The 15,938-nt window shown below is 30.8% G+C and overlaps 1 protein-coding gene across 3 annotated transcripts in view; it reads left to right on the top strand.

Annotated features, from left to right (window-relative positions):
- Nucleotides 1-6,105, top strand: part of LOC143048979 (putative 37.6 kDa protein in cld 5'region) — a 41,283-nt gene extending 35,178 nt beyond the window's left edge. For all 3 annotated transcript variants that reach the window (XM_076222819.1, XM_076222816.1, XM_076222824.1), the window contains exon 2: nucleotides 4,837-6,105. In XM_076222819.1, the coding sequence (XP_076078934.1) occupies nucleotides 4,881-5,981 (1,101 nt within the window). In that variant the 5' untranslated portion in view covers nucleotides 4,837-4,880 and the 3' untranslated portion in view covers nucleotides 5,982-6,105. The remainder of the gene's footprint in view (nucleotides 1-4,836) is intronic.
- Nucleotides 6,106-15,938: the final 9,833 nt, after the last annotated feature.

Here is a 15,938-nt window from a genome sequence, read left to right as displayed (position 1 = left end):
TGTTCAGCAAAGTAAGATTTACAAATAAGGCAAAACGACCGAAATGGTCAATTGACCCGCTAAGGAGTTATTGTCCTTTATAGTCAATTTTTAACAATTTTCATAAAATTTGTAAATTTATTAACATTTTCCACTGAAACTAATGGGCCAAGTTCATTATAGATGAAGATAATTGTAAGCAGCAAGACTGTTTAGTAAAGTAAGATGTACAAACACATCACCATCACCAAAACACAATTTTGTCATGAATCCATCTGCTTCCTTTGTTTAATATTCACATAGACCAAGGTGAGCGACACAGGCTCTTTAGAGCCTCTAGTTTGTGTTTTGGTCTGTTTTTCTTAAATGATAAGCAATAGGTTAACTATATTTGTTGTGTGGAAGAATTGTTAGCTGTACATACCTGCCTGGCATGGTTCATCTGACCTTGACCTCATTTTCATGGTTCATTGGTTAATGTTAAGTTTATATGACAATTGTAATAAAACTTTATTATTAGGACTATCAGCATAATATCAATGATAAGTAAAGAAGGCGAGACATTTCAGTGTGTGCACTCTTGTGAGTTAAGCTAGTATCCTGCCTTTTTGAAATTTTATCTATACGCTTGATGAGTCCTAACTTGAAATTGATTTTTATTTCATAGCTAGCAAAGGGGTCATCTATAATTGTTAACCATTTTCCAAAGTGTACAAAACATACACTTTTCAGACCCCCTACCCTCCCTTAAAAAGTGTACATCATCCATTTTCAGATTTCAAGACAAAATTCAATCATTCTTAAAAAAAATAAGATCAAGTCTATTATTATAGTTTAGTTTAATATAGAAATTCGCATTGAAAATAACTAAAACATATCTGACTGTTATATTTGATAAAAAAAAAAAAGTGTATTTTAAAAATGTTGATTTTGTAACCCCTCCCCCAAGTGTACGTTTTGTACACTTTGGAAAAAGGTTGACAATTATGGATGACCCCTAAAAAGGAACATCATTTAAAGGCCGTTGTAAAATATGGAGAAGGCATTGGCATTTTAGTATGCAGACATAAGTAAATGACAAATGGATAATGAAGTACATAAAGTAAATACATTTCTACTACACGAATGCAGTTAAAACCTATTACAAATGAAAGAAAGTAATGGAATTAAAAATAATAAATAAATAGGAGTTTTGTATCGCAGGTGTGGAAACATAAGTGTTGCTTATTGATGGGTCATCAAATGTAAAACAAGTTTTATGCTTAAATCAGCCTGACAAGACTATCAAATACTGTCAGTTGATATCAGTTTACAACTTTTTCGAGGCCCTGTCCTCTATGTCCAAGAGTGTTGTCCATCAGATTATCTTTTGCTGAATGTTCTGCCGAAAGGCAAGACATAGATTCAATATTTTATTAAAGTCTCAACATATTTCTGTTTCAAAGGTTGTGTTCTATAATTATTGAACAGCAGAATGTCTGTCACAATTTAATGAATGGGCGAAGTCATGTGTATCAAGATTTTTAATAAATTAACCATGAAGTTATATCACGGTAGATCTTTTGTTGAATAAGTTGCTAGGGTGGGGTTATTTACTATTTACAGATTTTTGTTCCACTTCGCTAACTGCAGACTTTAAATCGTGGTAACAGGGTTTAAACGTTTCTATTAATAATAAGTTTTTTTTAACGAAGTTTGAATTGTAACCCGATATTGTCAGGCCATATGTTCTATATATGGCTCATTTTTTCAATTCCTTTTATGAACTTTAAAAGTCACGCACACAATTAACAGATGTTAGCTTTGTTACTGTAAAGGCTCCTGAATGTGCAAACTTTCACTAGATTGTTATTTTGTATATATTGTTATTGTTATTTTGTATATATTGTTTGACGACTATAAAAAAAAAACAATCTAGAAAAAAGGGATCTTAAGTTGGATCTAATATCAAAGAAGTTCTCTTTTATTTCGAGTTAGACTTAACTTGAAAGGTTTACTTAAAAAATACGTCTGATATGATTTTATTGGTTGAACAATGGCATAAAAATTCGGAATTATAAATATCAGTTACACTTTTTGACATAAACGTGCAATATATTTGGTATTATTTTTTATTGTTAACATGTTTAAGGGACTAGGACTAAAATATCATTCAACCATAATAAAAAGTGTGTATCTGATACTACAATTAATTGTCAACTATGTATTATTCTGAAAAACCTTTGATGCTACAATAGTTTACAGAAACACAGGGAATCACATCATGATAATATAATACACGTGATATATTTTATGAGAAAGCAGCAGAATAAATCGGAGAAGAAAATGATGTATAGATCAAAGCCATGATTTTACTGTGTGTTTTGATTTCATAACATATTGTCTGGATATAAAAAGATAGAGATTCATGTGCACGTTAGAATGTTCAACTCAACTAGAATCGTTATACCTTATCAATGTCCGGTGATCTGGGCACGGTCCTGTTCGTTGGTTAGATTTGTCTATTTTTGTCTCGTTTGACGGAGTCAAAAAGCGAGACATAGTTATAGCTGTTTCCGGCGTCGACGACGGTGTTAACAATATATTCGTTTGTGATTAGGTCTAGTTTATGGTGAACCACAAGTGGTAGGTCAATGATATTTGTTAGCAGTTGTATAAGAATTGGCACATCTCATTACCATGGAAATTATTTGGCCCCGCCCCCTCAGGTCAGTTTATAGGGAACCACTAGTAGTAAGTTAATTATAATTGGCATGTGGTTGAATAAGCATTGCATATCTCATTTCCATGGAGATTATTTGGCACTGTCCCCTCAGTCATGGTCTATTGACTCTGAAACTTTTGCTTAGTTTTCATGTATTAGTTTGTGATTAGGTCGGTTTATGGGGAACCAATAGTGGTAAGTCATGATATTTGGTATGCAGTTGTATTAGCTTTGGCAAATTTCATTACCATAGAGATTATCTAACCCTGCCCCCTCAGCTATGGTTTATTGACTTTGAAATTTTTCTAAGTTTACATGTATTAGTTTGTGTTTCGGTTTGTTTAAAGGAAACTACTTATGATAAGTCAATTGTTTTTGGTACCGTTGTTTTAGCATTGGCACATCTCATTTCCATGGAGATTGTTAAGCAATGTACCTTCAGTCATTGTTCTTTGACTTTGAATATTTGCAAATCTTACATGTTAAAGTGTTGTTATTTTAATTTCAACATTTGCATTATCAAAATTACCAAAAAGCTTGACATATCTCTGTGATAACAGTTTATTACTACTGAGTCAGATGCTGCTTGTGTTTGTTGTCTGTTGTACTGTCCTACAGTTTGGGGGATATCTTGCAAATACATATACCTTATGTGTTCCATAATTGCTATCTTAATATTTCATTTATATTTTCTTTTTCGACATTGTCGTGAGACTCAATTTCAAAACCATCGTCTTAATATATGAATTTCTTGAATAAAAAAAAACATGAAAAAATCAATTTGATATATATAGTATGACAATTTGCTTCTTGATAAGAAATCATGGTAACCGTTATGTTTACGTTAACTACATCATTAAATAGCTAATTGTCAGTTTGGTTGACAAGACACAATAACAAAGAACCAATTAAATCTGCGTGTCATTTTGGGGATTATTAAGGAAAATAATGAGTGAAACAAAGAAAACGTGTGTAAGCATGTTGGCAACACAACAGTTGCCATTATATTCTAATTTACAATGAATTAAAGTTTCCGAAATTTTTCATTTTTACAAGGCCACCTTAAGTCAATAAGGCGTTGCACGTAGAGTAAGTATGACATACATGTATATAATTCCCTTGTGGTTGTGTCTGTTATACATTTTTTGCATGAAGCGATATGTTTACATTGTACTGAAAAAAGAACGAAATCTTCATGTGATTATAAAAAATCGTCAAATTGTGTTTTACCTAGCATGCAATACAATATCAAATATTGATTCATTCGTTCAGTGTCGACTAGCACATATTTCAATAGACGACACTGAATTTGCAATTAAATCAAATTTTATCAATATAATTATGCTAGACATTGAAGTAATAGATTAAGTAATTTTTCATCTTTATTATATTCAAGGAGGTTATATTAGACTTCCTTGTTATATTCAATTAACCATTACTTTTTATCAATTTTGAATAACTACAATTTATTTTAGAATTAAGTTGTCTTTGTTCTAACGTTGGGCTTCTGTCATACTTTTTGGTTTTGTATTTGCGTTGAATAATTATTTTATACAAATTCATTTTTTTGTATGCTTGAGACACGTGTGTAAATATTTAACTATCCCAAATTAAAGCAATCCAGCTCCACTTTTTCAACTTGTAATTAGATCTTTTTAAATGAATTTTAATCTGAATGATGTGTATTTTAATAAAATTGAGAATGGAAATGGGGAATGTAAACCTTTAAACCTTTATACAATGGTCTTTCAAGGTACATAGACTATGTGTATTTTAAAAAACCTTCCACGCACTGGTCTTTCAAAGTACCTAGACACTGTTATTATACTAGGTAGTCAATCAATATTTCCATTATAATTTATTGATTGAACTATTGATTCAAAGAAACTTGTTCTGTATACCTTATGGCATTATTTTAAGCTCTATTTCACGATTTCAATTATTATTCTACCTTTAAGATGGATTAAAACAAACGATTTTATATTTGTCTGAACATGCTAGGCCTGTTTAAAAACACGTTCATGCGTTTAATATACAATAAATTATATCTACAATTCTGAAAAAAAAAGTAAAATCCAGAGAGAAAAATATATAGAGTAAATCTACATTCCTTTAAAATCACGCTTTAATTGTTGTTAAATCTTCTTTTGTAGACACAATTAATGAAGGAATTAAAGTGAAGGTTGAATGCAGGAAGATGTGGTCTACTAAATGTGAAAGATTGAGCTTGTTTCAAAACCGTCTTATTATTTTAATAGTTATTGCCTTCATTATAATGCATTTGATGTTTTATCTAACCGATGAAAAGCTCAAAACTCCAGAAAGAAAAAGCTGGGAAAAAGTACAATACGACAAAAAGTTTGTCTTGGTTACTGGTGGTGCAGGATTCGTTGGACATCATGTGATAATGCGGTTGAAACAAGACAACATTAATGTCATAGGAACAGACAATTTCAATGACTACTACAACGTTTCTCTTAAATATTTACGCTCAAATATATCCGGTGTTGTCCAGCATGTCGATGTATGTGACTTGAAAAAGATGACAGAAATTATTGCTACTAAAAAGATAACTCATGTGATACATTTAGCAGCTCAAGCTGGAGTGCGTTATTCATTAACAAATCCACAAGCATATGTCAAGTCAAACGTAGAATGTTTTGTGCAGTTACTAGAAACATTAAAAAACACTGGTATCCCGCTTATATATGCATCTTCGTCTTCGGTTTATGGTAAAAACACTAACATACCATTTTCAGAAGACCATCCCGTTGTACAACCAGCGTCGTTGTACGCAGCCACCAAACGCGAGAATGAGTTACTTGCCCATGTTTATTGGAATTTATACAAACAACGCTCAGTTGGATTACGTTTCTTTACGGTTTATGGACCATTAGGAAGGCCAGATATGGCATATTTCTCATTTGCAAAGAATATTTTCAAGGGTCTACCTATTCCAGTTTTTAACTTTGGAAAGTTATCCCGAGATTTCACTTATATTGATGACATTGTTAACGGCATTATTAAGTGTATTGATGTAAAATATGATTATGAAATTTTGAATTTGGGAAGAGGAGAACCCCAGAGTTTAATGCAGTTTATAAAGACTATTGAAGACATTGCTGGGAAAAAGGCCGTTTTAGATTTTAAAGAAATGGTGAAAGGAGATGTGTTAGTTACATACGCAGACGTTTCTAAAGCCAAAGCTTCTATAGGATATAGCCCGAATGTATCATTAAAAGATGGTTTGACACGCTTTATTTCATGGTATAAGTTGTATTCGAACCAACCCAAATGACGATTAAAACATTAAAATTATAATTTCAAGTAAAATTTCATGAGAAAGCAAGTGTATCATCATATATGTATGTATGAACTACTTTGCTTGGTTTTGTTACATTTAAATAAACAAATAAAACAAGCTTTTCATTGAAGTAGGGTTTTGTCAAACCTGTGATTTTTTGGGGGCAGAAAGCTCGACTAAAGGAATAGTGATCCAGCGGCGGAGGCGACGGCAGGGGTGCAAGCTAACTTTTCAAAAGCTGAATATTTCAGAAGGTAGAAAAAAGACCTGGATCTGTCCTACTTGATGGATGCCTTATGATACAAAGTTTCCGTCTGTCATATGTATATTGTCCTTGACCTCAGTTTCATAACTAAGTGACTATTTGAAAGAAAAAAAATTAGATTTTGAGTATTCTTAGTTTCTCTCTAAAAATGAGTAATAGGATATAGCTATATTTGGTATATGCATGTCATTTTGGTTGTCTCATTGGCAATCAAACCACATCTTCTTTTTTATATACCTTGCAAAATCTTCATGTCCGTCAGCCAGTTTTCAGTTGACCTAGACCTCTTTCATGGATCAGTAATTAATGTTTAGTTTTCGTGGACAAGTCCATTTCTCAGATACTATAAGCAATATGTTTACTATATTTGGCACCGCTAAGTATTTGTGTTTTGGTCTGGTTTTATTTGTACTGTATGCAAGGTGTATACTTCATTTGGTGTATGGAATGATTGTTAGATGTTCATGTCCAATTGGCAGGTGTCATCTGACCTTGACCTCATTTTTGTCGAGCCTGCGACTTTAGTCTCAAAAGCGAGACATGGCGTTCCTACATTTCGTCGTCGTTTTCGTTATCGGTGTCCACAAATATTTCCTCTGTGGTTAACGTTTTTGAAATTTTAATAACTTTCTTAAACTATCCTGAAACTACCAAGACAGAAGCTTGTTTATGATCATAAGATAGTATCTAAGATTAAATTTTGTAAAAAAGATTCCTATTTATCCGTATTTTAATTTTAAATGGACTTAGTTTTTCTGACAGTTAACATAACATTCACTCTGTGGTTAAAGTTTTGAATAAAATTATAAATTTCTAAAAGTAGCCTGGATTTGTAACAAAACTTGGACAGAAACTTGTTTATATTAAATCAAAAGCTATTATCTAGAAGGAAATTTTGTAACATTTATTTCCTGTTTTTCCGTATACATGTATTACTTATAAATGGACTTAGTTTTTCTCTCAGTTAACATTACATACAGTCTGCAGTTATAGTTACAGTTGTAGTATAGCATTATATATTTAGAACTTTCAACATAAAATCATTGGTTAGTATAGAAGCCGAGGTATTTCAGCGATATAAATGAATACCTTAACATAAGTATGCCAGTAAAAAGTGTGGTCTTTTGGTGCGTTATATCGATTTATTTACCACACGCAGGTCTTATTTAAATTTAATTTACGAGACTCATTAAATTTTTATCTACACCATTGCACCAATTTTTATTTGTATTCGAACCAACCCAAATGACAATTTAAACATGAAAATTGTAATTTGAAGTTAAATTTCATGGGAAAGAAAGTGTCATTTATAATTATTACACAATACTGAAGGCTTTATTTTCTACGTCTACAAAAACAATGAATCCCTACATTTCAACACCCACTATAAAGATTAGCTGAAATACGGCTGTTTTAATTCTATGATTTTTGGAGGATTTTCCTTCAAGAGAATGCCATTTTTTGTTTTTTGAAACCGTGTACTCTTCATGACACACCGCTTGGTGTTTTTGTTTTTGGCACAGCATCATTCAAAAGGCAGATTTCAATTAACGTTCTCATCTGGACTTCTTACGAAAGTCACAATTGATCTTTATACAGGGATAAAATATGGTATTGATTGGTTGAAAATAGAGTTTCATAGTTGCGAACACTCTTAGATTCAGTGCTTTGTGTTTTTACAGTAGTATTGGTTTTTTTTCTTATTATTGTGCTTCGTACCAATCTGGTGAGTCAACATATTTCCGACGGCTTTTTGATTTATTTATTTTAGCTACACCACTGTTTCAGACAAGGAGACAGCACTAACACACGTGTAATCTCACCACATTCTTTATTCAAGAGCTCTTCCATTTCAGTGGTTGTCGTTAGTTGCTGTCTTTCATAACCATGATAACATTTTCAACTAAATCTCACTTCATAGACATAGAATGGTTAAATTGAGCGGGTTCCATGTTTAATGTAGGGGTTTATCTTCCTTTACAAATAAAATCAATAGTACCAAATATAACATAAAAAATATTTTTTCAAAAATGTATACAAATAAGAAGAAAAAAATGTTAACAATTCAAAATTTATCTTTATTAATTGAGTGTTTATAGCAACAAAAATTAAATGTGGTATTATTTTATTTACTGTAAGTTCATATGAAAATAACGATATTATGATTCATATAGGTTTAGTATTACAATGTACACGCTAAAAACGAAACAGCTTATAAATTCTCATTATATATACCGTAATCATTTGTTCATTTAAAAACGGGTATGGGGTTACCATTTAAATCTTTTAAATAACCATGTAACTATTATAGGTGTGGCAATAACGGACGAGTGTAGTCAAAGAGTGTTATATTGTATTGAATCGGTTACAAATAAATGCACAAAGACTGATGTGTAGTGGATGAGCTGTATAGGTGCCATATGTGTATTTACCCGTATATCGTGGTATCAAGTGTATCAATCTCCTTTCAAAACTGGTTTTTATTTTGATAACGTGATTCATTTAAATCTAGTAATTAAACCTGTAACAGGTAATCTCAAGTACTATATGTCATAAAAAAAGAGTAGTTATTTAGTCGGTACACTATGATTTTATGATTGAACATTGATATATTTCAATCATTTAGGAAGGAGTATTTCAGAAATTTGATTTAATCTCAAATCTAATTACAAGTTTGACACCATGGTGTAAATACCAATACTAAAACAGGTTTAAAAAAAAAAAGAAGAAAAAAGCAATCGTGAAACGTTCAATATTTGAACTATCAATTTGCTTTACAGTTATGATACTAAACATTTTGATTATTGCTATTTATATATATTTCAAAGTCGATCAAAGTTATGGTACATACAGAGGAAAATAAGACATGGCCACGCTTACTGTGGTATTTTTTGTGTTGTTATTTCTCATATTTGAACATTTCTTTGACCAACTAGCTATGTTATCTATGTCATTGTAAAGTAAGTGTTGCAGCAGTGGCAACCAAAAATAAAGATTTTGCCCTAACTTCAGAATTATGTTCTAATGCATGCAATAGACTATTGTGCATGCTTTTTCATTGTAAATTGTGTTTGGTTGTGAACTGGTTTTCAGTAACTGAGAGTTCTCTCAAATCGTACTTTCGTGTTTATTTAACCAATTGACCTGTTGACACAATTTGCAATGCATTGTTTACTTATTTTCTGTTATATCCCACCTCACTATTTTTAATATGTATCACCTTTGAGAAAGTATTTAGTATGGAGATACAATTTCACTTCTATACTCGTTCTCTGAACAACACACTTACTAATTTTGTAAAATATTTATCTGTGTTCGTTTCTGTTTTCAACGCCATTTCGTCTTATTGACACTCTTCCTACACTTTTGTTTTTCATTAATATTGTATTTCTAAAGATTGTGTCGAAGCTCAAACTTATTCGTTCAGTGTATGTTTACTTGTTTTTGTTTTTTGTTTTTTTTTTACCTCAGGAGTGGATTACCTTAGGTGTGTTTGGCAAAACTTTTAGGAATTTTGGTTCTTAATGCTTTTCAACTTCGTGCTTTAATTAATGCTTTTCAACTTCGTACTTTAATTGGCCTTTTTTTTTTTTTTTTTTTTTTTTTTTTTTTTTTATCTTTTTTGGATTCGAACGTCACTGATGAGTCTTTTATAGACGAAACGCACGTCTGGCGTAAACATAAAATTTATTTATTTTTAATATTTATGATGAGTTTATTTAAACCAGCTGCATGTTTATGCACCTGTCCTAATTCGTGAGCCTATTGTTCAATGGCTGTCGCTTGTTGGTGTGCTTTGCATGTGTTCATTGCTTCTCGTTTTTATATAGATCAGACCGTTGTTTTTGTTCTGTTTTCTGAATTGCTTGATACTAGTAATTTGTTTTGCCCTTTATAGCTTGCTTTTAGGTTTGCCTAGGCTCCGTGTTGAAGACCGTACTTTGACCAATAATTGCTAACTTTTAATCTTTTGAGATGGAGAGTTGTCTCATTGTCACTTATACCACATCTTCTTATTCAAAATGACATGTCAGTGAATTCACAATATTCAACTTTATTATGAATTAGTTCTACAGAGGAAATTACTGACAAAAGTAAAAAGAAAAGAAGACTAAACTAAAAGAGACGTCTATTCAGGATTAACATGCACAATCAAAACATACCAGATATAATAACATATTTCATTGTGTATAATAACGACTTTTAATGAACCTGCTAAGACTTGAAATTCTATCTATTGTTTTAAAACGGCAATCAATATAACGTTTTCCGTATGAAATTTTAAAATCCTCTAAAAATAACATGAAAGTCGATAAAATCAGATAAACAGCATTGCTATATACATCTTGTGTGACACATCCCCGTGTCGTCTTACACAACATATTTTTAGTACGTGACCGTTTAATATTTACGGTGATTGCAATGAAAACAAAATGCAGAGCATGAATGTGTACCTAAATCATGTAAACATTTTTTGAGAAGAATGTTATTACAAAAAAGAAGTCGATAATCTTTCCAATTATAAATAAAGTCAACAGTAGTATACCGACCGCTGTTCGAAAGTCATAAAGCGATTCAGGACAGAGAAATTCACAAACAAACTTTACAATGGTACATTTCGACATGTTAATAGTTATCAAAGGTACCAGGCTTAAAATTTAATACACCATATAGACGTGCGTTTCGTCTGCATAAGACTCAACAGTGGCGCCCAGATCAAAATAGTAAAGAAAGCCAAACAAGTACAAAGTTGAAGAGTATTGATGACTCAATATTCTAAAAGGTGGTGCCAAATAGGGCTACCTATGCCTGGAATAAGAAAAAAATCCTTAGTATTTAGAATAATTCTTACTTTTACAAACATTAAATTTATAAAAATGACCATATAATTGATGTTCATGTCAACACCGAAGTGATGACTTACCACATAATGAAAACGAACACGTAAGACAAAAATGGAAAAAAGTTAAGATGTCCACGCAGCAGCAGATGACGACTCTGCCGATTTTCCTCCGCCACACAATTTGTTTCCCCCTTAAATTGAATATGGCAGCAAAAATTATCTGCAAACATGGATGTAGTTGCAAAAATAAAAACATAGAAATCGAAAGTATGATTCGACAATTAGACAAAAAGATGAAATATTCACATATTCACCAATAAAAAAATCCAAAAACAAAAAGAGCACTTGGCATTTCTAGCTCAAATTCTGAATAAAAAAAATGATAAAGTTATAAAATTTATATTTTTGACCTCTGGTGAGCCCAACCAATATTTATGTGGTTGTTCATTCAGTATGTTTCGACATTTTGATACGGTTATTTTATTTTTCAGTCAGTGTAGGTGTTGGTGTCGTTTTAAAAGAGAGACGAAATTAAGATACTAGAGGAACATTAAACAACTAGAGGGACAGTCAAACTTTTAAGTCGAAAATAAAATGACAACTCCATGGCTAAAAAAGAAAAAGATCAACAGACAAACAATAATACACAAAACACAACATAGGAAACCAAAGAACAAACAACACAAACCTTTCCAAACCTTGGGGTGCTCCAGAAGGGTAAGCTGATCCGGCTTAATGTTTGGTACCTGTCGTGTTGCTTATGGTAGTACAAACCAGGTTATAAGTCTTAATCGGTAGGTCACATTTGTGGGAGGGGTTGGATTTTATGTACGACATAAGGAACATTTCCGCTATCATCTGTGAAACGGATATTTCATAACGGTCATTCAACTCGTGATGGCGTCCGTCAAATGTACGAAGCTTCACCTTTTGGAACTCTAATAGGAAATACAAGCCCGGTAATCGTATCAATTGGGATATACGTACTTCGTATGCAGGCGATGCTGGAATGGTGCTACATAGAAATGAAACGTTACAAATTGGGAAGCTAAAATCATCTATTTTGTGGTTAATTTTTTTTTTTTCAACCGACACTCATTATTCATTTCTAGATATAAGTCAAGATATGAGGCATATGTAACTGTATCTGTTGTATCTTTTATCTCAAGGTTCAATGGGATAGATGCGTTCAACATGTTTACCAAATTATAAATTATTTAGTGAGAGAACATCATTATATAGTGGAAAAGTTTAAGGATACTGCTAACTTTTTTCTTTTTTCCTAAGACGTTCCTGTATGAAGTCAGCCTCATAAGAATTAAGAAACAAGTCGGCAAGAAGAGGTGCACAGTTTATCCCAATGGGAATAGTGATTGTTAAAAAACACAATATCCAAACGTAAAAAATATTTTTCAATTAAGAAATCAAGCATCTTAATTGATAATGCCAGTTTCAGATTTTTTTTTGTGAGAAGCAGCGTTCGTATAAATGACTTTTCAAAAATGTCTTGTTGTGGTTAATGACTTTTATACTTGGACCAAAAGTCAGCAATATATGTAAACTTCATTTGTTCACCACTGTTTACTCTAAGATACGCATGAATGATTTGACATGATTTAAAATGAAAAGGTTTAGGTTTGGTTGATTGTTTACTTGAAATTTTGAAATGATTTTGAAAATTTTACACTAGCAAATAGTGTTCTGAGTTTTACTTACATACAGAAAATCTGAAAATATTTACTTTTGCTTTTGCTTTTGACATTTTATCTTATTTATTTATAGGAGGAAAAACTAGCAGGTTATCCTTATCGTGCATTTCAACTAAGTGTGTCTATTAGTTTTGTTTACTTGTTATGTTGCTATCTTGCTAGTATGTTTTCATTATACATCTAATCTTTGTTCCTATCTTTAAAAAAAAAAGAGGTGACATACATCGCAGTTCATGTCTTTTATCATGACACCTAGAAAAGGATGATATTTTGAAAGCTGTTTAAAAACTAATGAAGGTTCATTGTTTTAAATATCCTACAAATAAGAATTTAAATAACAATCGTGAAAAGTTTCCATTTTCAACAATGCATCTTTAAAAAGTCAAAATGAAGATTTAACAAAAATTTTAGGATGTAGCAGTCCTATATTCTCTTTTCGATGTTCTTAAACCATTGTTGTCTTGTTAATTTGCTTCTTCAAAAGTTTTCTTTACAAACAATGATCAATGCTCGATTGTCAATGTCATGTGTAGAATATCATAGTTGATCAAAAGCTTAATATTCTACCAATTTATCTCTGTTTATCCCCTGTATTAAATGATTAATGACGTTTAAACAATTGCTGTATGATATATTTGTTTGTAAAGTGTTTTGAAAGATATAGTGTGTATTTATTTCTCCTTTGACCATTGTGTTTTCTCTTTTTTCATTTATGTTTTTATACATCTCCCGTCACGATATCACGATTTATTTGTTTGCCAAATGCATACATACAGACCCTAATATTATCTTTTGAATCACTTCAGTTTGCTTCGACAATCGTTAAGGATTATTCTAAAAACGCTTTAAATGAAAAAGAGACTTAAGAACTCAAATAATGTTTCCTTGGGTTTTTAATCTTACTCAGCATTTTAAAATTTTGAACACATTTTTCTATAAATTATAGATCGAACAAACTGACTATTAATTTACATATGCAACTGAATATAAATAAAATGAATTATTTTTTTATTTGGACTTTACCTTAGAAACTAAGGTTGTATGTCTAACTTGTTTTCAATATAACTATGAATGTTTCAAATAAATGAAAACTACGCCCTATTAGCAATTAATAGGGCGTATTTTTTTTTTATTTATTTGAAACATTCATAGTTATATTGCATTCGTCAGTATCGTTTTTCCATATGTCAAAATTTTGGGTACTTTGCTATTTTGCATAGCGGCCATTTCGCCTTATCATGACGACAGCCATTACAATAGGATTATTTATGCCCCTTAAATAAAATTTGACAACATCAATATAAACTATCTGTGGTGATCAAGTTATAATCCTATCTGTATTAAAAGTCTATGATATACCGGGTATGGATTAGCCATGTGTTCACATCTGTTTACTCGACGTTACGCTTGAATGATTTTACTTGATTCCGTATAAAATATCATTAGTCATTATTAAACTGCTAATGCAAATGTTTTGGTTTGCATGATTACATTTGACTAGCATGTGTGATAATGTAGAGGCGTATCAAACCCATGCTATGTCGGAGATTGTTTATTTATCTCTACTGCGTGATTTTGTTATGCGAAAATTAAATTTTTCGGAATAATTTTTAAAATGTAAAAGCTAAAATTAATTAAGCAATAAACGTTGTTCAGTGATTAAATATACTGATCATATATTCTTATTTGTCATTTTCTTTTATGTCGTTTTAGCACATATGATGGAAAATTAGCAGAAGAAATACAGATTTCAACAAATATTTTCAAGAAAGTTTCATATGTATGGCACACCGTTTTTATATTTATTCAAATTTGAAGATATCTTTTTTATTTAACAAGATATCTTATTAAGTATTGAGATATCTTTAATTTTTATAAGATATCTTATTTAATTTGAAAGTAAATAAGATATCTCTATTAATTTATAAGTGATCTCTATTAGTTTATAAGATATCTCTATAAGTTAATAAGATATCTCTATTAATTAATAAGATATCTTACTTCTTTACAAAAATATCTTTTAAATACATACTTGATAAGATATCTTATTAATTAATAGAGATATCTTATAAACTAATAGAGATATCTTATTAACTTATGGAGATATCTTATATATTAAAAAAGATATCTTTATAACCAATTAAATAAGATATCTCTATAAGTTAATAAGATATCTCTAAAAATTTATAAGATATATCTATTAATTAATAAGTTATCTTATCAAGTATGTATTTAAAAGATATTTTTATATAAGTTAATAGAATGAAATTCAAAACAGTGTGGCTGTGGCCATTGATTAACACATTCAATTCATCCATTGACTGGGACAATTTACGTGAACGTTTGTCTGTAACGTCCACTGTTCACGACGTTCCTACCATAGACATTTAAACTGTGGGGTCACCAAAGGTTTCTTAACGCCTTTAATTATAAAATAATTCGAAAAATTAATCAGGAATAACCTTTATGTTTTGATTTATATAATTGATATAAATCAAAACATCATGTTATTTCTGATTAATTTTTCGAATTACTTTATTAAGGTGTTGAGAACCTTTAGTGACCCCATAGTTTAAGTGTCTTTAAAAAGTACATAGTGAGCAGGGGTCGTTATACATACAAACGTTCACCTAAATTGTCCCAGTCAGTTGATGATTTTAATGTGTCAATCAATGGCCACAGCCACACTGTTTTGAATATCATTCTAAGATATCTCTATAAGTTAATAAGATATCTATAAAAGTTTATAAGATATCTCTATTAGTTTATAAGATATCGCTATAAGTTAATAAGATATCTCTATTAATTAATAATATTATTAATTCGTATATTTTAACAAATTTGATTCGTTTAGGGATAGTCACATGTTTAACTATATTTTCGAAGGTAGAGAGAAAACGGCGGATAGCAAAAAGCATATTGACCGGCAAAAAGCATATTGCACGGTTATTTTTAGAATATTTAAAAACCGATATACTTTGTGACGTCATGTATTGAATTTCAGGATATTGTTAACGTTTTGAAACAAATGATATCTGTGACGAAAAAAAAATCTTCAAATACATAAGATGTCCAAAAAAAAGTAAATGAAATAACAACTAATATGTTGTTATTGTCAAAGAGACAATGTAATA

Source organism: Mytilus galloprovincialis, chromosome 1 (genome assembly GCF_965363235.1).
Source record: "Mytilus galloprovincialis chromosome 1, xbMytGall1.hap1.1, whole genome shotgun sequence".
In the NCBI taxonomy this organism is placed as follows: domain Eukaryota; kingdom Metazoa; phylum Mollusca; class Bivalvia; order Mytilida; family Mytilidae; genus Mytilus; species Mytilus galloprovincialis.
Note: the sequence above shows the minus strand (reverse complement) of the source record. Positions and strands in the feature narration are given on the sequence as shown.